General features: G+C 30.8%; 1 protein-coding gene and 1 long non-coding RNA gene across 2 annotated transcripts; one reads left to right on the forward strand and one right to left on the reverse strand.

The window, feature by feature from the left end:
- Window positions 1–3400: 3400 nt before the first annotated feature.
- LOC125809111 (uncharacterized) lies at window positions 3401–3983 on the reverse strand. The gene is made up of 3 exons (XR_007441777.1): window positions 3899–3983; window positions 3642–3707; window positions 3401–3497 (listed from the first exon to the last, which is right to left on the reverse strand). It is a non-coding gene; the product is annotated as an uncharacterized LOC125809111 (long non-coding RNA).
- Window positions 3984–6638: 2655 nt separating this feature from the next.
- Window positions 6639–24070, forward strand: LOC125809123 (homeobox-leucine zipper protein HDG9-like). The gene is made up of 9 exons (XM_049488762.1): window positions 6639–6733; window positions 7784–7901; window positions 13500–14009; window positions 19048–19140; window positions 19246–19455; window positions 20387–20570; window positions 21341–21609; window positions 23331–23420; window positions 23699–24070. The coding sequence occupies exons 1-9, from the start codon at window positions 6639–6641 to the stop codon at window positions 24068–24070; spliced, it is 1941 nt and encodes a 646-aa protein (XP_049344719.1).
- Window positions 24071–25761: the final 1691 nt, after the last annotated feature.

Genomic DNA, 25761 nt, shown 5'->3' on the forward strand with positions numbered 1-25761 from the left:
TGAACAAGAAACTAACAAAGCAAGTGACTCAACACATAGAAGATGTGTGATTTTTTTTCAGAAGAAAAGACGAACTTCAATAAAATTGAAATGATCAATCCCCGAGTCAGAAATGGTTTGATTATGTAGATGCAGAATATTTATTTGATTTGCATAAAGCTCGATCGCAAATGGACTATTATTTACATATGAAGACACAACAATATCTTGGAAATTTAAAGAATCACATTAGTAATCACTTCTTCAAATCATGCAAAAATAATATTGATCTATGAATTAAGTCGGGAGTGTGTTTGTTTGGAATCATGATCTATCATATTCAAAAAATATGTGATTTTCTTTTGAAAAGGATATTTCAGCCACCATATACGAAAATAATATTTAGCTCAATTGAAGGGATGATACAATCTAAGGAGATCAGACAAAGCATATTTCACCAAAAGTCTTTTCCACACATGAACTTCAACAAAATGGTGAGATTGACGTTCAAAGACCCATTCAAGTGATAATCTTGAAAACTTATTTACTAAGGATTGCTAACATCAATATTTGAGAAGTTTTGATATAAGATTGGAATGCAGTCTCCGAGATATCTAGTAAAGTTTTTATCGAGGGGAGAAAAATACGCGTTGTACTCTTTTTCTTAACCATGGTTTTATCTCAATTGGATTTTCCTGGTAAGGTTTTAATCGAGGCAACATTCAAAGCGTATTAAAAAATATGTGTACTCTTTTTCCTTCACTAGGATTTTTTCCCACATGTTTTTTTCCTAGTAAGGTTTTTACGAGGCATATAATCTATGGACATCCAAGGGGGAGTGTTATAAAATATTATAGTGTGGATATCCATTACACCAAGAAGTTACTCTCACCCATTATCTCCATTACTTTCCTCCATTATGAAGATAACCATAACCTCCATAACCTCCAAGTTTATAACCATTATTCTTGTAACCTTTCACCTTCATAACCTCCTCCATTATATTCATGTTAATGTCATGTTTATGACTAACATTTTGTATGCCTCTATGTTACACTATAAATAGAGGCATAAGGTTCATATTGTAGACACTTGAAGACTTGGAATAATAAGAAAAGCTCTCATCTTTTGTCTCCTTATTTCTATTGCTTTCATCTTCTATATTTCTTGTCTTATTTTGCTTTAGTTTTACAACAACTAGCAATTAGTGTCACATAAATGGAAATTTTATGAATGTTAATGTTAGTATTTATCTGATCTTCTAAATTCAATATTTCTTAAAGAGGCTCACTATATTTTATTCACTCTTTTGGGGAAAATCACTTTCCAAAAATCTAACATCTCTTGATTCAATTTCAGTAGTACTTCCATCTTCCTATTCTCTAATGCAAATATATCCTTTGGATTGTTCAGAGTATCTTATAAAGATACATTTCTTTCCTTTGGAATTAGTTAACCAAACTCACCAAGATGATCATATATGCAGCACAATCCCAAGATGGTAAACCATTCAAGTTTGTTATATGACCAGTTCAAAGTTCATACGTAGTGAAAGATACTGATCTATAAGGTTTTTTATTTCAATATGTAGGCTGCAGTAACTAATGCATCTCCCTAGAAAGAGATAGACAAATTTGTCTGCACGATCATGTACCTAGTCATGCTCAACAATGTTCTACTTCTTTCAGCTACACCATTTTATTGAGGTATATAAGGCGTAGTTAATTGTTTGATAATATCCATTTTCGTACATAATTGTTCAAATTATTTTGACAATATTCACGTTCTCTATCGATTTTTAAAGCCTTTATACTTATATTTAATTGATTTTCAACTTCATTCATATATTCTTTAAACCACTCAAGTGCTTCAAATTTATGAGAAAATCAATAGACATAATCAGGCACGGGCTATCCATGACCTAAAATCTAACAATTTTTTACAAAGGCAGAACATAGACGTAATCTAACATGAGCTACCCATGACCCAAAATCTAACAATTTTAGACAAAGGCTGAACATAGTGTAGTGCTCCTAGCTTTGTCCAATTATCAAACCAAATATTTAAGTTCCCGTAGAATTTCATGATCAATGCTATATTTCTAGACTCTAGCATATGTTTCCAGAGTTATGATCCTTTGCCCCCATTCAATCACATTGGGATTTTGTATTTTACAATACTTGTTCCACATCTAGTTCGCCCATGGGGACTTTTTGGTCCTAATAATCCACCAAAGCTTAGCAAATAAAGGTTTGTTCACAACAAATAAACATCTGAAACCCAATCCCCCTTCTTCTTTGGGTAACAACTTATTGGTCCAAGAAATCCAATGTTCACACGCTTCTTCCCTTTTCCTTGTTATTCCAGAAGAACCTGGAAAACAACCTGTGATTAGTACTCATATGAGGATTTTGGGGAAGTCATTGAATATAATTAGAGGGGGAGACATTTAAAGCAGATGACACGTTGGTGATTGACTCAATCAGCTAACAAGATATGTCATGTTACCAATACGATAGAAATGAAGGACCTTGAAGAATATATATATGTTCTTGACAATAAGTTATATATTATGTTCTTTGAAGTGTTGTTTATTATCACTTCTCTCAATACATTAATCATTTAATGTGCTCATATTCGGGATGTTCTTAACCTTTTTCATAAATTCTAGGTCGATGAAACATAGCCAAACTTACTAATTTTAAAATATATAGTACAAATATCAAAAGGAAACGCGTTTGAGATATAACATGCTCAAGTAACAATAGTTAACTAATTAAAAATTGATCGATGACACAAATGTAGTATTTGCTATCGCGTGTATCAAAATTTTACATTGAATTCATATTGAAATAATACAAAGAAAAATTTACTACAAAACTAATGCCTATGTTATTCGAATGAAAATCAAGAAACTAATAACTAAACTAAACAATTCAATATTATTTCATAATTTATTCTGAGGACTATTTTTCGTTGTATGGGTAATTAACCCAAGGACCTTTTCATAAGCTCAACTTGTTGGGTCGGAAAGTATAAACTAGTAATCCTCGTCATATTCATCCCTCTGCAAGTGAGAAAAATATATTGATCTTGTTCTTTTAAAAAAAATCATTACTCAAATTACACACTTAACTTATAATATATGTTACCTCCTGGCGTGTGAAAGTGAGGCCAATTTTGATGGATCCACAATTTTCATCGTCCTTATAAAGTTCATATGTTGTTGTTTCAACTTCTCCTTCGCGAAACACTTCCTCTAATGAAATTCTGTTTTGATCACGCGATATAGAAAAGAAAAAGAATAAAAGAACCATGTATTAAAGACTAGATTATTTGCAAAATAAAGTCGATGTTCATAAAAGAACAAGGAATGAGGGAGATTATTAACGTTGTTTCCCCGATGAAATCGTCATCTTGAAATGTATTTTCATCCATAATCTTGATGTGAACTTCGTCACAACCACGAGAAACAGTGAATAAGAAGGACTCATTCCACTCAGGGTCCTCTCCTTCACCTATAAAAACAAAATTTATATTATTAAAATACGAGTTTAATTAATTAATTTATATGTATCGACAATATCAACAAACTATTATATTGTTGAAAAAGTATTTGAAGTTTTTAATATTCGATACAAGAATAAGGGATTACTACTAACCTGATGCGGTACTGGATTTCTTCTCTTCAGTACGGCATGTAACGACCACATAAGGATTCATATCAGCTTTTGAAATGTAACAAAAAAGGTAAAATTAGTTAACCTATAAAAGATGAAGGATATTAATACTAACGAGCAGATTTAGAATTTAATTTTTTTTTAAATCTAAGTATTTTAATTATTTGTAGATCCAAATCGATAACACTCTGAAAGTTAGATTTACTAGAATAAAGAAAGGGAGTTAGTGAGGAAAATACTGAGCCAATTTTGGTCATCAAGGCCTCTTGCATGTCCAACATAAACTTCAAGTTGTCCGTTAGGCATCTTCTTTTATTTGTTTTCAGAGATTTCTATAAAAATCTTTTAATTGTTTTGAATTATGTGTTTTAGGCTTTCTTAATTTATAGTTTACTAGGCCAATTACAAAAACACACGTGCTCTTTGTGATCCGAGAATATTTGAAGAAGTATTAGAGTACAACCAACTGGATGGATAAAGAATGTTTCATTTTTTCCTTTTTAGTTATTTTGTGTAATACATTTCATGAATACATTCTCTCATTAGACCTAGAACCTAATATTCCCTACTAATTACTAGGAAGAAGTAGTGGTCAATGGTCATCATTCCTGATAATTCAAATTGATTTTCAATTTTATTTTTTTATTTTTTTGTATTTTTATCATGTTATTGGATTATTCAATTACAAATTAGGTCTTGGCATGTTTAGAAAAAGATACTCCTTCCATTATTCATGAAGGAGGAATCATACACTGAAGAAATTAAGTTTTCTTGGGACTCAATGGTTGAATGGATAGCCATTGATGAAATCCCACATACCTGAAATGAAGAACCCTAGCTTGAATTCCATAAAAAGAATACTTGAAGCTTGGAACCCTAGTTCTTGCTTGAGAGGAGGGAAACTTGATTTGGGGTATTAAGCATGTAAGAGGGGTTTGGGTCTATTACGAATCCCTTGATCCAACATTAAAAAAAAGAGTTCAAAACGGCATAGTATAGAAATTAAAAGAGTGGGAAAAAATCAAAATGACCCTAACTTAAAAACTGTCGGAGGTCATCTACGAACACCTTCTACGGACCATATAACAATCTACAGACTTTAAAAGTGCCCGTAAAAGACAGTGTTTTCCTGAGTTTATGTGGTCTCATTGTACGGACCAATCTACGGCTTATGAAAGCTTCCACGTCCGTAGAAGAGTCCGTGAAACCCCTAGACAAATTTCCCCGCCCTGAAATCTGCTACCAATCCCATCATAGTCATTGGTTCCTTACATGATCCATAAAAGCGTTAGTAGTCAGGAAATTTTGTAAACTTCAGTTTTTTGTATCTTCCCAAGGTCTGATAGAGGATTAGAAACTTTTGGGGTGTTACTGGACGCTAAATTAACAAATTTGTTGACAATCACTGACTCCAAATGTCACATATGTAGTCTGCATGTTTGACACAAATCTTCTCAAACTTGGTGTTTCAATTCTTTTTAACTTCAATCTTTTGGACACTAGTACTTGAAAGGATAACAACTTTAACATGTGCTTTTACATGGTTAATCATGGTTCTGATGAACCTATAGGAAATATAATGGTTATAACAAAGCTTCAATGTATGGAGTGTTATATTACTTTTCTCATGGTAACATTCGTTCTCGAGTATGGATCATTGCCTAAAATTTGACAACTCCCAAGATCTTGTAAAACTTTTGCTAAAGATCTCTTTGTAAAACAGAGATATCCCAAAATATTCACAAATCGGTAAATAACCCCAACAATAACAGTATGATCCACACATGGATGTCACAACTTATAATAATCAAAGTTAGACATAAAGATACCTCCATCTATAGGGGTCTTCATGGTTCGGTTAAAAATCATATCGAATTCAGAATTAATCATATCAATTAAATAAATCAAATTTTGTTTGGATTGAATTTAAATTTGAAAAGCTTGTATTCTTGTTTGATTTGATTTTATTAAAAAAACCAATATAAAATTGAATCAAACCGATAAATTGTATATACAATTCTTTTTTTTATATACACGTATATAATATACAAATTTTTGAATAAATAAACATAAATGTTTTGTATAGTTATTAATGAAACTTGTATTCATCTATAATATATAGACTAATATGATTTACACTTTAAGGTCAAGCAAGAAGCATCCACACGTAACGAAAATAACTTGTTTGTATACCTTATTTGTAGCTTTAACCTTGACATGGAGCTTCTTGTCATAGTTTTAACATTAAGCTCAATAACTAAAGAAATCAGAATTTTAAGTTAATTGAAATAAAGTTGTGGCATAATTAATAGAGTTGTTGCCATTTGTTAGGACATCATAGCAGGATAATTTTTTTTATGGTTTTTCTATTATAAACTATGATGGCGAAAAATTCATATTTATATATCATTTATGAAATTTACCTATATGACTCAAAAAGTCATAATTGTATATCCATTTATGAAATTTAATCTATGACTCAGAAAGTCATAATTATATTTCCATTTATGAAATTTAACATATATGACTCGAAAATTCATAATTATATTTCCATTTATGTAATTTAACCTATGATACAATTTACATAGACAATATATAAATAGCAAGCTCTCAAATCAAATATTTTGTAAAAGACAAACAAATTAAAACAAATCACAATTCTTGTCTTGTGTTCACATTTGTATTCTCTATAATTTTATCCTTAATTTTTTGCCAAATCAGATTCAATGTGTCTATCATATGTCAAGTCAACTTGTTTTCTACTATATAAATAGATCACTTGCTATGAACTTATAACATCTTTCTCTATCTCTATTCATCAATTAAAATGTGTGTAAGAATCTCTCTTATATATCTCTTTTCTCTTGGATCTATTTTGATTGTCTTATATAAATTGATTGGATAACAATAGATCAAACATATTAACACTTGTTTTTTTGTGTTCTTTTGTTTTATTGAACAAAAAATTAGTAAAGAACAATGACAGATCCAGGAGAACCAACCTCCAAAAAAAGATCAAAAGCGCAAACGCAATGCCCAAGATACTCCGTAGAACAAATTCAACAGCTTGAAGCGTAAGAACAATTTTATTACCAAAAAAAACCTTGAACCCTCGTATATGTTCAATTATTTTTCTTCTTTTTTATTTTTGTATTTTGTTTTTTAAAGATGATACGTTATTTTCCTAAGAGGTATGAGTGATAAAATCAAAATCCATTAGCTGTATAATCGTTTATTATCTCTATTTTTATTTTTATTTTGCAATAATTCAAATTTAATTCCTTTTTATTTCATGTTTGCTTTTTTTTTTTTTTTGTTTAAGACTATTGACAAATATATGTACTTTTGATTTTGCAATTCAATTTTTTTTTTTATTGAATTGCTAAAATGGTTCAAAAATAGATTTTTTTGGATGATAAGATCTACCATGTATATACATATTTTATAAACGAACTAGTTGTTCTTGATTATTCATTAATAACTTTTAACAAATTAGATGAGTTTCTTAATTTTAATGTATTTCTCATATTTTCACACACACAAATTCTCTCCTGGTGTTTGATACCTTTTTATTGGAATCAGCTAATTTAAACTCACATTAAAAAGTTTCACTTTAGGGTTCCACTAATCTAGATTCACATTAAAATATTCCACTTTAGGGCTCAACTAATCTAAATTTGTATTGAAAAGTCCCACTTTAGGACACGATAAATTCATATTCACAAACTCTCATTTTTGGAAATAAAACACTCTTGGCCAAAGCTAACGACTACAATCCCAAGTCGCGAACATCAAGCCTTTGTTTAAGGATACATGAGGACATACCACTCTTCAATGTCCTCGGTCAGCTAGTACCGCTCTAGGGACTAGCTTATCCAAATTTACATTGCAAATTATATTCCGTTTTAGGAATAAAACATTCTCTACCAAGGATGACTTTAGTTCTAATACTCAAACTACTCGAACTGATGATCCCAGTTAATGATAGAGAAATACTTACTAGTACATCATATCTGCCATAATAGATAAAAAAAAAAAATTCTTTTTATTTTTAGGTTTATTGTTTTAAAAAATTTGATCAATAATAATAGTTTTTTTTTTTGTGTGTGATTTTTTAAATGAAGATTCTTCGAGAAATGTGACCATCCAGATGAGGACCAGCGAAAACAATTGAGTAGAGAAGTAGGGCTTGACCCTAAACAAATCAAGTTTTGGTTTCAAAACAAAATGTCTCAGACAAAGGTATTTTAATTTATTAATTGGTCTTTTTACTATAAATATAATTATACTCAATTGATTGTTTATTATTATTATTATTTTTATTATTATTATTATTATTATTATTATTATTAAAAATAATAATAATAATAATAATAATGAATTAATATTTATTTTTTATTAAATTATTCAAAAATCTTGGAAAAATGACTAGTTAAAAGTAGTCTCGACTACATGGCAGGCCACTGAATCTCTTGTGTTAGTTCCCAAATTTGCTTCTCTAAATTTGGTTAAATTATTTGCACATGTGATTAAATACGATAATTTCTTTCCTATACAACTAATTCGTACTTTCACTTCCTCTCATTTTTCATATTTTTTCCCTCCGTGTACGATTAATTTTATTTTTGACAATTTTACTTTTCGATTTCAATATAATTTTTCCTAAATCAGCTATTTATTTATTTTTTCATTAAATTGATCAATAGATTTGAAAGTAAGTCCTTTGTCTCATGAATATGTGTACTTTGTTGAAACAGTTTAAGTATTTTCATTAAAATAATATTTTCATATGGCCTCCAGTTCGATTAAGTTGAACTCATTAATATCAATGACAGAATCAGGAAAAATTATTCGAAATACGTGAACTCCGTAACAAGTTTCAAAACTTAGCAAGGAATTACTAAAAGGTCAATTTTTTATTTTTTTTGTATTTCCATTAGGTTTTGAGAATTTAGTCAAAGAAAATATGGTTTTATAATTAGGAGCTAATGATTTCCCTTTTTGGATTAATGAAAAAAATCTTAGCATATTAAATGGCTGATCAAATTAGGTTTAGGCTAGTCAAAATGATTTGAACAGATAAACGAACATGTTAATAGATTGTTTGGTTTGAGCTGCACTTAAAATGGACCACAATCCAATTTCCCAACTCTAATCAAAATTACCAAACAAAATAATTTTTAATAACTTCTTTTATGAATCAATTTGAGCTACATTTTTTTCTATATCAGCTAACTTTTAAACATGCATCTTGAGTTTCGCCCAAATTGATTTTACGTGAAAATAGGCCTAATCAAATTCATCCATATTGAAGCGAGTTGGATAAATTATATTTTAATGGAATAAGTTTTTCACTCATATGAAAATTAATCCTTCAAAATGTATATTGCACACGAGGAAGAAAATGTATGTTGTTCAAAATTAGAGCGGAAATTTGAACTTTTAAGCAAAGATGGAGGGATAAAATATTTTTCACACATCTAAAATATGCATATATTAATATCACTTTAGGTCCATCAAATATAATTAAATCCTAGTTTTTATTCTTGTCATATAGAACTAAGTACATACACCTTCAATTAATTAAAATGCGCACTTTTGATATCTTTGCTTGTGAATATTGACAAATTTATCATAATTATTAATTGCTCCATCACTTAATTACCTAGTTGTTATGTTAAGCATGCATTATATTGTTACTCCATATTTGATGATGATAAGGTTTTGAAAGTCGTTCATACAACTTACATTTTCCATAAAAGGACCAGAAACATATATTTCAATAAATTGTAATAAAGTTAAATGAAGAAAGGGCACTTCATTTCGAAAAAATGAAAATGGAAAATCAATGGTTGAGAGAGCAGGTAAACCTTTTATTTTTCCTTTTTTTTTTGCGTTTTAATTTTTTTATTTTCCTTGTAAAGAAATAGTTATATATGACGAGAAATAGAGGCGGCTAGCATTTGTAATTTTCAAACAGAAATTCCATTTTGTTTATTTGTAATTTTCCATTTATTTTATTTGTATGAGTTTCTCCTAGTCTATGATTTACTTTTTGTGATCTCATCAACATTATATTCCATAATAGGGCATTGATCATTGGAAAAATAGTTAGGATGAGTTACTTGTTCTCCTCCCCTTTGTAGTTGGTTTGGACTTGTATCTGCTTCTATTTCTATTAGGCTTGATATCCCATTCTTGTTGATGACCTTTTTTTTTATATGGATCTAGCATGATTCAAATTCGAGGGACCCCATTTTTAGCAATAATAAGATTATTATAGGTATATATTCTTTAAAAAAAATGTATAGTCTGTTTCAATCTTAAGTTTAATTAATACTACCTGATTCAAAAATCTTTTTTGTTTTCTCATTAAACTTCAAATTTTATGTAAAGTTAAAATAAGTTAAATAGATTGAAACCATTAGAGTATTATTTATAGAAAATGTAATTTTTTTCATATAAAAAGAAGAAAAAAACTTTGCATCTCAAAATATTCTTTTAAAAGAATTATACTAACCACTTTGAAGGAAAATATTTTATTCATAAACTCAAAAGTTTTTCAATCTTACTACAAGTTCTCTCTATTTCTTTATATTTCTTTCTCTCTATATATATTTCTTTCTATTGAAAATAATTAGCAACATTCCTTTATATAATAATAAGAAACCAAATTAAACTAGGATTAAGAAAATTATTCCAAGATGAACTAGGACAAACAAATCCTAACTAGACATACATTAAATAAATACTAAATAACAAATTCTAAACAATTTAAGATTTCTACTCCAATTTTGAACTATTATTCCAACATTCTCCCGTAATTCAAAGTTGTATATTCTTGCATTTTTCTTCTTATTGTTGTTGTTGTTGTATTGGAGCACTTCTCTCTAATCTTCAGTTTTATTCTTGTTGTCGTTGTTGTATTGGAGAAGTTCTCTTCAATCTTCAATTATTAAAACACGTCTCTTGAACCTTCAATTATTGAAACACTTCTCTTCAATTACCATTTATTTTTTTCTTTGTTACGTTGGAATACTTTCTCTCCAACTTTCAAGTGTTAGAACATTTTTTCTCCAAACTCACATTTTTTTCTTGGTTGTGCTGGAACACTTCTCTCCAACTTCCAAGTGTTGATACACTTCACACCAACAATTATTTTTTACCTTCCTCCAACTTTTAATTAGAGAAGAACTTCTTCTCTTGTGTCATGTTTGGTTGTACCTCTTTAAACTTACAATCTTTTTGTAAGTACTTCCTCCCAGCATGCATATTTTCATGCATATATTATTAGTCTAGCCTTTGTCAACATGAACATTGGCAAGCGGACGACATTTATGAGTCATAGTCGTCCACCAATAATGGATTCTCTTCAAAAAAAAAATTATCAGGATTGTAGAAGCTCTAATACTATTTTGAAGAAAATATTTTATTCATAATGTCAAAAGTTCTTGAATCTTACTACAAGTTCTTCCTGTTTCTCTATATTTCTTTCTCTTTCTCTATATTTCTTTCTATAGAAAATAACTACTAATATTCCTATTCATAATAGTTAGAAATCAAATTAAACTAGGACTAGAAAACTTATACCCATATGAACTAGAATAAACAAATCTCAACTAGACATGAATTAAAGTACTAAACAACAAATCCTAAATAATTTAGGATTCCTTCTCCACTTTGGATTATTATTCCAACAACGTTAATTTGCATCTTAAAAAGGCTAGAAGAATTGAATTTATATATATATAAAGTACTATTATTATTAAAAAAATTATGTCCTCCAACTTATTTTTGGCTTTAAGCTACCAAAGTGCTTGAGCTTCCCTAACTCCAACACTTCATATGTATAATCCGAGAATAGACATATGAGGTGACTCAGGCTTAATCGAAGGGAAAGGTAAGGTTAGAAACTTCTGAATAGAAGGGTTCCACAGAACAAGACTCCGCAATTGACCACACAAATCGTCAGACAAACACACGATGCCCTTGCAGCTGCAAACAATTGTGAAATACCCTTGTTGGCATTTGAAAGGGATATTCAGTTCCGATGTAAAATCCAAGGAAAAAGTTTGATTCTTAGAGTCTTGAAACAACGAATAGTTCTCTTTATTGCAAGTATCGACGTAACGCCATACAAGAAGGGTGTTGGAATGTGGGGTTTGGGCGAGGTGAGCGGAGATGAAAGGAGAACTGGTGATGAGGGAAAGCCATGATTTGCAGACAACTATTAATCGAATTAAGGATTTAGCACAAAGTTTTAGTAGGATTTCTCTCAAAAGTTCGGGAGGAATGTTGGCGGAGTCAGAATTAGTCATTGAGAAATTTTCAGAGAAAGAGAGAGGGGGGGGGGGGGGGGGGAGGGGGGACAAGAAGAACCCTAGTTGTGGAAGACAATTTTGGTAAAATTTGCTTTATATTTAGGGATGACAACGGGCCGGGGCGGGACGAGGTAGGATAGGTTTATATATTTTTTAGTAAAAATCATGACAAGGTGGGGGATATATGGTGTTTTATGTGAAGTATGGGTGATGAAGCAGTACAGAGTTTTGAAATCTTGGAGTAGGTTGTATCATATAAATTTGGTTGCAGGCTAGGAGCAAGTTGTTGGATTTAGGAACAACGGTGAAGTTTTGTTTTCAACTGGGAAGAATGATCTAGTTTCTTATGACCCAAATAGTGGACGAAATACGAGTCTTGGTACTCCAAGGAAGCACTTGGTCGTTTTATGTTCAAAATTACATGGAATCAAGTTTAATTATTGTGATTCATTATCTTTATCAGCTGATTATCATATCATTACCATTTTATTGCTGCTAGTGAAATGGTAATGATATGATAATCAACTGATAAAGATAATGAATCACAACAATTAAACTTGAAATACATCAAAAGGCAACAAGAGTACAGTAACAACTAATGCAACACAACTACGCAAGTAAATGGAAAATAAAAGTTCAATATTCAGAACAATATAATTAACAAATACCATATTTGATAAAATATTTTTCACTTCCAATACCTTGAAACATCCATGAACTTTGATGAAATACCTTACCTACTGATCAGATTCTTCTTTATTGCATCGATAAATTTTGTAGTCTAGCTACTCATTAAGTCCATAAACCTCCTGTTCCTCCCAAGAACCCACCCGGAATGACATTGTTCCCTTAAAGCAAAATAAGTGATTCCATGTAATTCTGAACATAAAACGACCAAGTGTTTCCTTGAATACCAAGACTCGTATTTCGTCCACTATTTGAGTCATAAGAAACCAGATCAGTCTTCCTAGTTGAAAACAAAACTTCACCGTTGTTCCTAAATTCAACAACTTGCTCCAAGCCTGCAACCAAATTTATACGATACAACCTACTCCAAGATTTCAAAACTTCGTACTGCTTCATCACCCATACTTCACATAAAACACCATCTATCCCCCACCTATACTCGGACGAGGTAGGATAGATTTATATATTTTTTAATAAAAATCATGACAAGGCGACTCAGAAGTTTATATTCTTTTCTTCATTTACTTCTATATACATGATACAATCCAGGTCCACCTCTTGATAACCTTATTCCCCTTTATTGGTTACTCCACTTAAATCATGTATTCGTTTCTGCGTGGTGCCAATGACTTGCACCTGCCCTGGACAAGAGAGATCACCTTCATCTCATAGTAAACTAATTGAATGAAAAAAAAAATTAAATTATATACACTGACAATAAGTTATTTACTCTATCTTTTATTTTTAGGTTCTCAAAATTATGTCTATTAATAATAATTACAAATTACATATAGCAAGTAATTTGACTTAACAATTTTTATTTTTTTTGCAGACTGCAAGATTATCAAATATCATGTCAAGTTTCCGTGGAAAGTGTGTTGTGACGGATTCAAATTTGACACGACCAGCTGATGAAAGTTTATTGAGCCAAATTATACGTGGCTCTTCCATTGCATATCCTCCTCCTATAAATCAAGAAAATAATAATAATTCTACTAATAATGTTCGAGCACATTCAATAAATATTAATAATATTCCAATAATTTCCCCATCAACACAAAAAAACTATAGTTTTCATCGTGATAATGGGGAGCAATCAATTATTTCAAATGTAGTTATTCCTGCTATGAATGAAATGTGTGGACTTCTTCATTTGAATAACCCATGTTGGGTAAAATCATCAACTGATGAGAGGTGGTTTATTCATCGTGAGAATTATGACAAAACATTTTCAAACTCAAATCGACCTTATAAATCACCAACTGCTCGAATTGAATCATCAAGGGATTGTGGAGTTGTACCAATGACTGCAATTGAGTTGATCCAAATATTTCTTGATCCGGTAAGTTTCTTAAACATTTTCATATTATAATAGTTCAATTCACAAGTAATATTGTCTACTTCTGATTTAGACTTACATAACTTTAGAATGTGTTAATACAAGGATCTAAGACTTGCCTCTGTTAAGGATCTAACACACTTAGTCGTTTGGTAGAGTGTATTAGGAAATATAATGCATGTATTAGGTGTGTGTATTAGTAATACCTTGTTTGGTACACTTTTTCATGTCAAGCATTAGTTATACACGCTATTGTGTATTAAGTTGTGTATTACTAATACCAAGAAATTCTAGGTATTATTAATACATAGCATTTTAACACTTGCATTAGATTAAATAATTACAAAATTACCCTTAAAGCCTTTTCATTTTCTTTGTTGTCATAAGTTTTTATTTTTATTTTGATTTGCTTTTTAGTGTCTTTTAATTTGTTGGTGTTTTAATAGGCTTTATGGCCTCTTAAGTTTTTTGTTTTTTTAAAATAAAAATTTAATTTCAATATAATTTAATCACAAATTTTCTTATTGTGACGATAAATTTGATAAAAAAAATAATCTTTGCAAACTTTTCACAAAAATATTTTGACGCAATAGTACAACTATTTAATATTATTTTTGAAAAGAAGAAGAAGAAGAAGAGTTAATGGTGTTTTAGCAAATAATTTTTTTTTGATGTTCTAGCAAATAACTTTGTTGCAAAGGAAGTGTACAAATAAATAAAGTGTGAAGGGTATTTTTGTAAACATATATTTTTTAATAGAAATTATGCAAGATTTGTTATTTCTAATACATCAAACCAAACAATGTATAAGAAATAATGCTTGCATACATGGGCGGATGTACAGTCATTTCAGGGGGGTCATCCGACCCCCCTCGGTAAAAAAATTACACTATATATATAAGATCAATTTTTTTATGTACATGTATATATTTAAAATTGAACCCCCTGAATATATATCAAAGGAGTAGCCCAATGGTTGAGGGGGTTCAAGATTTTGCTTAAGTGAGCTTTGGGTCGCGGGATCGATTTCAGGCAACAACATCTTTTTTTGTTGTAATTTTTAGCGATTTTGCTGGCTTCAGTTTTAACTTTTGAGTGTTTTTTTTATTAAATATAGATAGACCCCGTTTTTAAAGTCATTACTAATTAAAAAATTTATATTTAAAATTTCTTTTTATTTTTTTAATCAAATTTGAGCTTGGAGCTCTTTTATTCAATAAAAAAGAAACAAAGTACACAATCACTTGGCCCAACTTTAAAATGGAAATTTAGTCCGTATATGACTATCCTCTTTCTATTTCTAACCCTATTTCCAAGCCTGCTGCTTGCTGCCGCCTGTTGTTGCTGCTGCTTGCTGCCGCCTGTTGTTGTTGCTGCTTGCTGCCTCCCTGTTGTTGTTGCTGCTTGCTGCCGCTGGTGGAGGAGTGGTGGTCCTCCGTGGATTAATTTAATTCTCTCCTTCAGGCTCCATTTGTGATGGCAACCTCTGTAAGTTTACTTTTCTGTTTTTTTTTTTCCAGAACTCTATGCTTTGATTTTGGTATTTGTTGATGTGCTATTTTATTTAGCTGATTGAACTCGGATATTCCCTTCTCTTAACATTTTTTTATTTTTCATATGAAAATTTCAATTATATTCACTGATTATGAAAGTTATAATTTTATTTGTTTGGGCTTATTTGTTGATTTTATATGTTTATTATGGACATTCAACATTTGTTTAGTGGATATTAACTTTTATTTATGAGATTCAAACTTTTGTTCATTGTCTATAATTTTGTTTTGGTCCTTATTGCATATTTAATTTTTGTAAGTTCTGACTAAATTTTGATTTTACGATTCAGTCTCAATATTCAGTGAAGAAGTATTTTACACAAGTACGGAAAGCAACTTTAGCCTCTCAAAGTCATAGTCAATCTAATAAAAAAGAAAATACTAATCATTCAGAAGTGTCATTAGATTCTTCTCAAGAATTTGATTTGAGTTCTTTAAAGTTTGATCTTGGTGAAAGAACATCAATATTGAACTATCATCCAAACCACCGTGATGTTATTAGAAGAGCATACCTTTTGAATGGTCCTTGTCAACCTCGTTTGGCGGTGCAAGAGTATCCTCAAAAGTATATTTTTGGATCAATGCGTCGTTTTAATCATGAATGGTTTGATGATATATATCACGATTGGTTAGAGTATAGTGTTAGTAAAGATGCAGTCTATTGTTTGTATTTCTATCTTTTTAAAGATCATAACACTAATCAAGGAGGAGGGGAAACGTTTTCAACTATAGGATTTAAGAGTTGGAACAAAAAGGGTGGTCTTGACAAACATATTGGTCTACCGAATAGCATACATAATCAGTCAAAAACGAAATGTCAAGATTTACTACAACAACGGCGGTCTATTCAATTTACATTTGAGAGGCAATCTAATCAACTCAAGCATGGATATTATATGCGCTTAAGTGCGTCGGTTGATGTAGTAAGACTTCTCATAAGTCGGAAATTTGCATTTCGAGGTCATGATGAATCTAAATCATCACTTAGTAGGGGTAGCTTTCTTGAAATTCTCTCATGGTATGCAAAAAAATGTGATAAAATTCGTGATTATGTTTTGAAACATGCTCCTGTAAATGATCAAATGACTTCTCCAATGATTCAAAAAGATATTGTGAGTGCATGTAAGATAGAGACCGTTAAAGCTATTCTTGAGGAATTAAATGGTGACTACTTTGCTTTACTAGTTGATGAATCCTTTGATGTGTCACACAAGGAGCAAATGGCTATCGTACTTCGTTATATTGATAGAATGGGATTTGTAATGGAGCGACTTATTGACATTGTTCATGTTGAAGATACTAGTGCTTCATCTTTAAAGGAGGCAATTTTTAATTTACTTGCTCAACATTCTTTGAGTCCATCAAGTGTGCGTGGACAATGTTACGATGGGGCAAGTAACATGCAAGGTGAGATCAATGGCCTTAAAATGTTGATTAGACGAGAAAGTAAATCGGCTCATTCAATCCATTGCTTTGCTCATCAACTTCAACTAACTCTTGTTGGGGTCTCTAAAAAGTGTGTTGAAGTGGGAAAACTTGTAGTATTGATCTCAAATATTTTTAATGTATTGGGATCTTCTTTTAAGCGTATGGATAAATTACGAGATTCTCAAAAATCAACAATTCAAGTGGCATTAGATATGGGTGAACTTACAACCGGTAGGGGCTTGAATCAACAACTTGGTCTTTCAAGAGCTTGTCATACTCGTTGGGGATCTCATTATAAATCCTTTAACAATTTTATTATTATGTTTGGCTCTATTCTTGAGGTTCTTGAATCACTTGCTCTTGATGCAAGGAGTATGGATGAAAGAGCCAAGGCAATGGGACATCTTGAAGCTTGTCAAACATTTGAGATTGCGTTTATGTTGCATTTGATGAAAGATGTCTTAGCAATCACAAATGAGCTTAATAAATGCTTACAAAAAAAAGAGCAAGATATTGCAAATGTCATGCTACTTGTTGAAGTAGCAAAGAGAAGGTTGCAGGTCTTAAGAGATGATGAATGGGATTCTCTTATTGCCAAGGTATCTACATTTTGCATCAAACATGATGTTTTGATACCTAACTTTGAGGAGCCATATGCTAGCTCTTTAAGATCACGGCGAAAACTTGCTAACTATACAATATCATTGATTGGCAACTTCAAGAACTTAATGATCGTTTTGATGAGGTGACTACCGATTTGCTCCATGGAATTGCTTGCTTGAATCCAATTAACTCATTTTCAAGTTTTGACATAAGAAAAGTAATGAGAATGGCTGAATTATATCCAGATGAATCCAATATGAGTATTCTTAAGAATGAACTTGCAAGTTACATTGTTGATGTTCGTGATGTTGATGAAAGGTTCTCCGATCTAAATGTGCTTTGTGATCTTTCCAAAAGATTAGTTCAGACAAAGAAACATTCAAATTATCCTCTTGTATTTCGCTTAGTGAAACTTGCTCTACTTTTACCAGTTGCCACTGCCTCCGTTGAAAAAGCTTTTTCGGCAATGAAGTTTATCAAGAATGACTTGCGGAGTCAAATGAGTGATGATTTTTTTAGTGGTTGTTTGGTGCCTTATTTAGAAAGAGATGTATTTGATAAGATTTCTAATGATGTTATTATTAAGACATTTCAAGATATGAAACCTCGTAGAATACAATTGTAAAAATGTATGTAGTTGTATTTTCAAATGTAAAAATATGTTTTGATAGGTTTATCTGCATGTTTGATTTCTTAACCTCCCTTCAAGGTTGTGTAGTTTTGTAATGTAATGAAGTCATTTTATGCCAAAAAGATTTTTTGTGAAGAAATAGTATTTTCGCTTTGATTTGTGTTTTTTGTTAATCTTTCTAATGTTAAATTTGTGCTTGCTCTCCATTTGCACTTTCAGGAGCCGAAGAGAATTCTAAAGGAATTGAAGAACTTGTAGCACTTTTTGAATGAGTTGTGCTACTTTATTATCATTTTATAGATATGTACTTTAAATTTGTTTCTTAAGATGAGTTGTAATTGTAAGAAATTATTTGAACTAAGGATTTTTTTTTTCAACCCGTTTGCTAATCAATCCGTTCATATATGACCCGACCCGTTTATTTATGGATAATATTAGTGTGCGTATTTTTTTTTTTTGAACCCCCTTGATAGAATTCCTGCCTCCGCCACTGCTATACCTAATGCAAGCACTACTAATGCACCTTATTTTGCATTGTTCTTATACACTCTACCAAACGACCACGATCATAGATTTCAAATTGGTTATTTTGAAGGACTTATGAATATGTTGGCTATATTTCAATGACTTTAAATTTTCGGTTACTTTTCAATTTTATTTTTAAATTTTTCTCCGTACAATATTGATTAAGATGAGTTTAAATGAAACAAACATGTACAATGAATATTTACATAGCCGACCCTAATAACATGAATTTTTTTTAGGCATAATTATTATTGTTTAAACATTAATCATATACTAAAACTGATTGATTTTGTATATGCAGATCAAATGGATGAACATGTTTCCTACTATAGTCACAGAGGCAAGGATTCTTGATTTTCTTGATTCTGGGAATATGAGGATTTCTATACAATTGGTAAATATTAATCCATATTTAATATTTTTCTTTCTTAAAAATTAAATAAATATTAAAATTGCTTCATAAAAAATGATCTAATTTTTTCTTGATTCTTAAAAGCAGATGTATGAAAAGTTGCATATTTTATCTCCTCTAGTGGAATCTAGAGATTTTTTCTTCATACGTTGTTGTAAACAACTTAATCATACAACATGGATAATGATGGATGTTTCATATGATTTATTCAAAGAGATTCAAACTTGTGCACCTTCTTATGCTTGGAAGTTTCCTTCTGGATGTCTAATTCAAGATATGGGTGATCGCAAAAGTCTAGTAAGAATCACTTCCTCTCACACTAGGTCGGTAACACTAAGATTTTGCTATGTGTGGTTTCGAGGAAGGTCCGTATCACATGGGCACACATATTTACTTTACATTTTTGCAAGAGATTGTTTCAACAATTCGAACCTAAAATATATATCACTATTCCCATGTAGTTTATTTTCCAAAGAGTATGTTACATGGGTAAAAGTTTACAAGTATGGATACCTATTTTTTAATATGGTATAAGAATAACCCTTATCTTTATTCTCGATTTAACCAATTTTGAATCCTCATGTTATATTGTTCACACTCCAAATATTCAGCTTTGGACGTGTGTCAGGGGCTGTTCAAGTGTCCCCATTATTCGTTTAGAAAGTGATAATTTTATCTCCATGTATAACCTTGGATACTCCCGCCAACAACCTGATAAGTTATATTTTGGGATTGCATTAGATTCACTAATCGTCTTTTTAACATGTTCTATCATAGTCACCAGACCTATCAATATTCTTAATTTAATGTTGAATATCAACCCATATTATGTTGTTCTTGTAAGGATCCAGAAAGTTTTTTTTTTTTTTTATAAAATTATCATTATACCCCTTTCGAAAGTTGTCCCGAGTTATTTTTATCAAGTTGTGGAGTTAGTTCTGAAATTTTATGGAAAAGTTGTGATTTATGGAAGTTTTGAGTTTTAAAAGGTTTAAAGTGGTTAAAAATGGTGTTTGGTAGCAATCTAAAATTCAAGTTTTATAATGGAATTCCATCGGTTCCATCAGCCCCAAAATGTTGATTTTTTTCTAGGAGAGTTGTCGGTTTTTTTTTTTCTTAAGAGCTCCCACTAAAAAACTTGAATTTGCAACATACGTTCTTATCGAAAATATTTCCAGTGATCAAGATAAATTTTTTTTTGCTTTTTTGATAATTTTTTCTCTTGTAGGTTGCGTGGATTGAACATGCTCAAGTAGATGAAAAAAATCAGGTTAATCATATTTTTAGAGACTTGTTGTGTGGTCATCAAACATATGGAGCTAAAAGATGGATTGTTACACTTCAAAGGATGTCTGAAAGATATAATTTTCCAATGGATGCAACATGTCCTACTAGGCATGGTCTCAAAAAAGGTTCGATTTTATTTTCCTTCTTTATATTTTCAGGTTTTAAAATTTTAATTTACCAAATAAGATAAGAATATGTCAAATATTCCATAACTTCAAGGTGACTTTGATTAAAAATTTAAATCTAGATGGGTTCAAATCCATCCCTTATCTTTGTTAACTTGAAACATGCCTTCTTTTTAAAAGCTCCTTTTCTTTAAAAGTGTGTTTGAAGTGAAAAGGTTTTTTTTTTTTTAAAGAGATGTTATTTTTTGATTGAGTGGAGAAAATGTTTTCTATCTAAAGGAGCTGAAAAATGATCACCTCTTCTGCCTTTTGGCGAAAGTCCTTTTTCTTGCCATTATCTCAATTTTTAACTCGAAACATGTCATTCTTAAAGTTTTTTTTTTTTATTTGGAATGTTCTTGGTATGATGATATTTTTTTTCAACAAATTAGTCACTTTCTAGAGAATATATTTTCCAACCAAAGAGTAGGAAAAATGATCATTTCTCTCATTTTTTGGGGACGTCATTGTCCTTCACATTTATCTCAACATTTAACATTATATCAACACTTTAACAACACTCAGAAATTACTATCATCGTTAACACTTGAAGATCTCATCAAAAAACAATTTGATTTGCTAATATTGTTGTCAAGGATCAATCTTCATTAAATTAAATACTTTTTCGAAAACTAATTACTCTCTGAAATACGAGTTCCATCACACCAAACACCTCTTATATTTTGGCAAGTCAATGTTTATTTTTCTTTTTGTTTATTTTTAATTTTTAGTGGTTAATGATATTTCAGAAGGACTGCAAAATGTGAAGCAGATATCTCAAAGGATGGTGAAGAGTTTTTGTGAAATCCTAAGCATGACAGAAAAATTAGATTTTTCAACTTCATCAGAGTTGAATAATACATATAGGGTTTCTATTAGAGAAAATGAAGAAACTACCCAATCAAAAGGCTTCATTGCCACTGCCGCTACATCCCTATGGTTTCCTCTTGCATTCAAAACTGTTTTTAATTTCCTCAAAGACGACAAGACTAGATATCAGGTATGTATCGAACTTCTTTATGACGTGGATTATTTATATATATTTTGTGTTGTTGAATCAAAATGATGGAAGTTTTGACCAAAATAAGCTATTTAAAAAACCAATTCACCAAACTAATACGCTTTTTAAATTTTTTACAAAAGTAGTATAAACGTACTTCATGGTAACGTTTTAGGTTATTTTTATTTTAAAAATTCAACGGACAAAAACTGACGAAACTGACGACGTTAAATGAATAAACGTTACTGTGAGTAACGTTTTACGTGTAAAACGTTACTCACAATAACGTTTATTGAAAATCCAATCATGTCAACCCTGCAAATGCAGAATCAAATCCTGCAAATTTAAAATGTTACTCATAGTAACGTTTTAGGTTTAAAACGTTACTCACAGTAACGTTTTAGGTGTAAGAATCCTTTGACTCCTGCAAATTTAGCTATAAACGTTACTCATAGTAACGTTTTACCTCAAAAACGTGACTGTCAGTTACGACACTCTGTTAAAGTCTTCCTTCATTTTTTAAATTGACCACATGTGATTGTAAAATAAATGTTGTTGTAAGGAATGTTTTGCATATTCCAACAATATTCAACAAAACTTTTACTTGTGTTGCCCATTGTTAAAATAATATTCACAAAACTTTATTAGGTAATAAGTCAAGTGTATCATATTATTAAGAGATTTTTTAAAATAATATTAATAAATTAGAAAAATAATTTTAAAGCTATAGTAAGAACTTAACATAATATGATAAACTTGACTTATTCTAATTTTGCAGGAGTTGAAGACCCGTGATTGGATTCTTAGTAAACGTTACTCATAGTAACGTTTTAGGTGTAAAACGTTACTGTGAGTGACGTTTTAGGTGTAAAACGTTACTCATAGTAACGTTTTAAATTTGCAGGATTTGATTCTGCATTTGCAGGGTTGACGTGATTGGATTCTCAATAAACGTTATTGGGAGTAACGTTTTACACCTAAAACGTTACTCACAGTAACGTTTATTCATTTAACGTCGTCAGTTCCGTCAGTTTTTGTCAGTTGAATTTTTAAAATAAAAATAACCTAAAACGTTACCATGAAGTACGTTTATACTACTTTTGTAAAAAATTTAAAAAGCGTATTAGTTTGGTGAATTGGTTTTTAAAATAGCTTATTTTGGTCAATGCTTCCAAAATGATGTTATAGATAACATATTAATGTCATATGATATTGATATTAGTTCCAATGAAAGTTAGATGTTATAGTGAAATATATTTGTTATACAGAGATCTGACGGTATGCATCTTTATGTTGTATATTCAATTTTAATTCAATGAACCAAACTTCCAATCAAAATATTTTTTGCATTATTAATTCATGTATCTAACCAAACATAAATGTACCCTATTAGATTAACTTTTTTCAATCCTTGTAAGGATTTTCATGTGAATTCGCAAAATTTCAATAAATATAAGAGTCGGGACTCATAATTTTAAAACTAGAATGAGTTTAGTATCTGTAGATTTCAAATCATTAAGTTTAAATCCTGAATTTGTCCGATCTACTTATATTGGGCTCCTATGTTATATTATCTGTATGTTCAGCTCTTGGCATTAATTGCGCAATCTTTTTTTTTTTTTAATTATATAGTCTTACAATATTCATCTCATGAATTATTTTTTGTCGATTCAATTATGCGTTTGTATATTGTTTCATTTTGATTTTGTTTTTATTTTTAGTGGGATGTTTTTGCCAAAGGAAATAATGTGACTGAGTTAGCTCGAGTACTAACCGGAACTTTACCCGGAAACAATATTACAATCATTCAGGTATTTGTCATATTTATAGTTTGCTATTTTCTGAATTAATAATTGCTCTTGTGTTTTCTATCTTTTAGGTTAAACATTATGATAAAATATTAGTTGAAATTTGTTGATGATCTGTTGCTAAATATGTTATAGCTAATAAGATTATTTGATAATACGTTGTTATTAGATGGGATAAACAACAATATTTGTTTTATTATTCAGGGACAGTTATCGTACTAATTCTTAATCTTTTTAGTACTTACACTAATATTTCTTAAATTGTTCTAACATATATGCAGTCTTATATGCTAAAAGAGAACAAGATGTTACTTCTTGAAGAATCAAGCATCGATGAAATGGGAGCATTTTTAATCTATGCACCCATAGATTTACCAATAGTCACTTCAATTGCCAATGGAGGTGATGCCACAAAAGTTGACATTTTTCCCTTAGGTATCATCATAAGTCTCGATGGTCGCCTTGCCTCGGAAAGGGGCAATAATGGAAGTGCAAAAGATGGTTCTATCTTGACAGTGGCTTTTCAACAATTGATTTGTACCAATAATAATTCAATCTACCAGGAACAACGTATGGAGGCAGTGACTTCAGTTCTTAACCTTTTGAGCTCTACAGTTTTACAAATCAAAGCAGCATTGGGTTGCCTTGATTAAAAAATGTGATGGTTTAGTTTCAAGTTGTTATTTTATTTTTTGGAGATTTAAACTTAGAAAAATTAATATGTTTGAAGGATGATGTATTCCCTTCCGTGTGACTTATAAAAATATTAAGATCATGAGATATGTTATTGCTATGATCTTTTTATATTGATAAACTAAATTTTAAGACTTCTAATTTGTTTGGTTATTTAATTTTTAGTCTATTTGGCCAAATTAGAAAAATCTTCTTACGTAGAAATGTGTGGTTTTGAAAATTATTATTTTTTCAAAAAGTAGCAGTTTACATTGGCCAATCGATTCAGAAAATAGTGTTTTTGGTCATTATATTTGTTCTTTGTCATATTACAATTATAAGTGGAAGTGTCATTACACATTCATTTCAAATGTGTAAAACAAAAGAAAAAGAAAATAATATTAATGAGTTATGAATTACTATAAATGTTACTATAAATGTAAGCTTTAGAAGTGTAATGACCATCTTGGTCATTTTTTTTTTTTTTGTGTGTTTTGACTATTTTGTCCCTTCATGTAGCTTCTATATAGTTGTCATGATCCTAACCAGTCGTGAGTGACACCCACTGTCACGCCCTGAGCCTACACCCTGGGTGGGCACTCGAGAACCATTGCTGGTCCCAAGCAACCCTTGGCCTGGCTTACTTACTCAGCCGAAGACTCTATGCATATTTATAATGATCAATAGCACTATACTCACTTGAATAATAAAATAACTTGGAATGCTTAAAAATTCAAACATTCAACATGGCCAAAAATGACAACTCAAGTCTTAACACATGAAATGATAATGTAAAGACAACTGAACTACTAACTATCTATGAAGCCTCTAAAACAAAGAGGGATGTCGGGACAAGACCCCCGATCATGCTAACAATGAAAAATACCGAAAGCAAAGTAAAGGAGTTCTCTGGAATGCAAAGAGGCTCACCAACAGACTCTGAACTTCTCACTGGATCAACGATGCGCTGGATGCTGATTCTAGTAATTACGTGTGTCTGCATCATAAGACGATACAGGCCAACTGGCATCAGTACATTGAATGTACGAGTATGCGAGTTGGAATGCTAAACACAACATAAGCTTGAAAGTAATCTGAAGAACTTACCTGGCTCAACTCAACTCAACATAACTGAACCCATTTCAATATAAAGCAGTTTAAAACAAGTGCAATATAAAAAAAAGCTGTTAAAAACATGATGTCAACTCTGTGTGTATGCAACGATACACTATAACTCTGAAAATGTATGTAAAAATACAATAAACCGTGTATATAAGAATACAATTACTTCTGTGGGAGTTTCTCTAACCGACAACCATCACGTAAAAGCTATTGTGATGATAAAGCGTTTTGCCTCCCGCTGCCAGGGCCATCCTATACCTTGCCGAGGGTATAGAACCTGAACTACTAAGTGGATCCACTAGTCTATGCTAAAAAGCACAAAATAAATCATCTAAAAAGTATGACCCTTTTCTACCCATGGTGGCTACATGGTTTATGGGGTCTGTGAGTTGTTTGAACTCTCCTCCTTATCGGTGCTCAATACTACTCCCAAAAGTATAATATTAGCTCTTATGTTTAAAAACATACTTCTTTATGTGATTTGAGATTAGTGCTCAAAAACATAGCTCAAAGGCTATCTTGGAAATCAAAGTTTCCTCTCTTGCTTCAT

Source organism: Solanum verrucosum, unplaced genomic scaffold (genome assembly GCF_900185275.1).
Source record: "Solanum verrucosum unplaced genomic scaffold, falcon-dt-bn FXZP01000248.1, whole genome shotgun sequence".
Classification (NCBI taxonomy): domain Eukaryota; kingdom Viridiplantae; phylum Streptophyta; class Magnoliopsida; order Solanales; family Solanaceae; genus Solanum; species Solanum verrucosum.

Bases quoted from the DNA above. Each gene is read 5' to 3' on its own strand.
- LOC125809123 (XM_049488762.1), top strand. From the start codon at position 6,639: ATGACAGATCCAGGAGAACCAACCTCCAAAAAAAGATCAAAAGCGCAA. The intron at 19,456-20,386 runs GTAAGAATCACT...TTTCTCTTGTAG, and splicing joins TGGGTGATCGCAAAAGTCTA to GTTGCGTGGATTGAACATGC. The intron at 21,610-23,330 runs GTATGTATCGAA...TTTTATTTTTAG, and splicing joins ACGACAAGACTAGATATCAG to TGGGATGTTTTTGCCAAAGG.